Below are 1,870 nucleotides of genomic sequence, written 5' to 3'. Positions count from 1 at the left end.
ATTACACTCTTTCCTGTCATAGCCAAAGCAACGGACCTCATTATCCTCCTCCCAGGACGTCCAGAAACCCCTACAGAACCACAGCGGTGAGCCTTCAGAGGTCAGTTCATCACTCGGCTACGCCAGCTTCAGCACCAGCCCCCCCGCCAGCCCCCCCATCAGCCCCGCCAACTGCTCCATCGGATCGGTCGAAGACTACGGCCTCACTGGTACGACTGTCCTTTCTTTAGCATTTAATTCCCTCTTGCTGGTCTAGAGGACAAGATTTCTCAAATGTAATCCCCTACGACAAATAAAAAAAGACACGATTTGAGAAAACTGCTGACATGCAGTAAGAATATGGAGGTATAAAAGTGTCTAGTGTCTGAGTGAACAAATAATGGGAGCTTTGGGACAGATTCACTCTCTGGATGCTGTTTCTATAGGCATTTCAGCCAATGAGGTCACACGCTGGATAAAACAACCCGACCCCCTTTACGTCTTTTATTCAGACATGTTAATTTCAGCAGGAGGCCTCTCTCTTGATTGGCTCAGAGTGCTTGTGCCAACAACAGAGTGATTCCCGCTGCTTTGAGCGGCACTACTCTAAAAGTGTGACTAAATTACTCATCAAACCACCTTTTAATGGCTTGAACAGCATTTTAAAGTGCTGCTCAGCTACTCGGCACTGTATGAAACTGGCAGCGGGCATCAGAGCATGTGGGAATGTCCTTGGTCTGAATTGTTGGTAAAAATACTGCACTCAGAGAGCAATGCAGGGAGGTTCTGCACAAGGCCTGCTGCAAGCGCACCATCTCAGCAGACGTCATTGTTTTGGTAACGGGCGGTTTCACTGCCAAGGCCGCCACTTCCTGCCTGTCATTTCCTCAGCATCCACCTACGGCACTGCTGGCTGAGTGGGCAGTCGATGCCGTTTCCATGGCAATGTCATTCCTGGTACTGAGGTGGGGTAGTCAAGGTGACGCTGGTGTACTTCACAGTCCGTTGGTTTCGACTAATGCTGTGCACATGCTTGTCTGGCATCCTGAACCCCTGACACATGTGTTCAGAGAAAATGGGGAAAAGTTGGGAGGAGGGAGAGAGAGAATCTAATTATAAGAGTTACTGCTTATTCACTTTTGCCAAATTTGCTGTTTTTAGTTTGGATACGGTCGGTAACAGTGGGGAATGTTGCAATATCTACCTGTTAAGTGCATTTTTTCACCCTTCTTTACTTTCCTCATTCAGTCAGGCAGCATCCAAAATTAACACCCACCACTTAGTAAAAGTTAGTAAAAGTTGTACTGTTGGCAAGTCAATATTTGTGAGTTGGACAGTAAAAATATACTAAAAAACAACTTTTTCCATTAGTAAGATGACTAAAGATTTATTTTTCCTCCAGATGTGAAATAACTCTCATTAAACAAATTAATATGAGAAACTAAATAATGATGTGTCTTGACGTTTTTGCTACAGTTTCACTCAAAAAGATGGAGACTGACTCATCTCTGCAGTGAGTGACACAATTACTTGCATTATTTGTCACTAATATGCAAGGGAAAATTAATTAAATCACAATTCAGGTATTACAGGTATATATACAGTAGGGCTGTGCGATTTGGGGGAAAATATCAAATTTTTTGTAAATAAATTTTTTTGACTGATATTGCGATTGCGATTGCGATTTGATTTGCGATTTTACATTTGCAAAGTCAAGCTTCAGCTCAATATTGTCAATAATGTGCAGCACAGTATGGGTATCATTACCCTGCTGAAAAAAACAATAGAAACCATCACAGAAATTCGTATAGTTTCCATTAAACCATTACAAAATTAACCCTGAAGTCCATTAAATTTGTTATTGTGTTTTGGGAGGGGTTCTATTGTTTTT

General features: G+C 42.6%; 1 protein-coding gene across 5 annotated transcripts in view; it reads left to right on the top strand.

Annotated features, from left to right (window-relative positions):
* The window catches only part of anks1b (ankyrin repeat and sterile alpha motif domain containing 1B), a 156,804-nt gene that overhangs the window by 87,226 nt on the left and 67,708 nt on the right, over positions 1–1,870 (top strand). For all 5 annotated transcript variants that reach the window (XM_016455556.1, XM_016455555.1, XM_016455554.1 and 2 more), the window contains exon 12: positions 23–209. In XM_016455556.1, coding sequence (XP_016311042.1) covers positions 23–209 — 187 coding nt within the window. The remainder of the gene's footprint in view (positions 1–22; positions 210–1,870) is intronic.

The sequence above is a fragment of the Sinocyclocheilus anshuiensis genome, unplaced genomic scaffold (assembly GCF_001515605.1).
Source record: "Sinocyclocheilus anshuiensis isolate Anshui unplaced genomic scaffold, SAMN03320099.WGS_v1.1 scaffold299, whole genome shotgun sequence".
Taxonomy (NCBI): domain Eukaryota; kingdom Metazoa; phylum Chordata; class Actinopteri; order Cypriniformes; family Cyprinidae; genus Sinocyclocheilus; species Sinocyclocheilus anshuiensis.
This window is presented reverse-complemented; position numbering and strand designations above follow the sequence as displayed.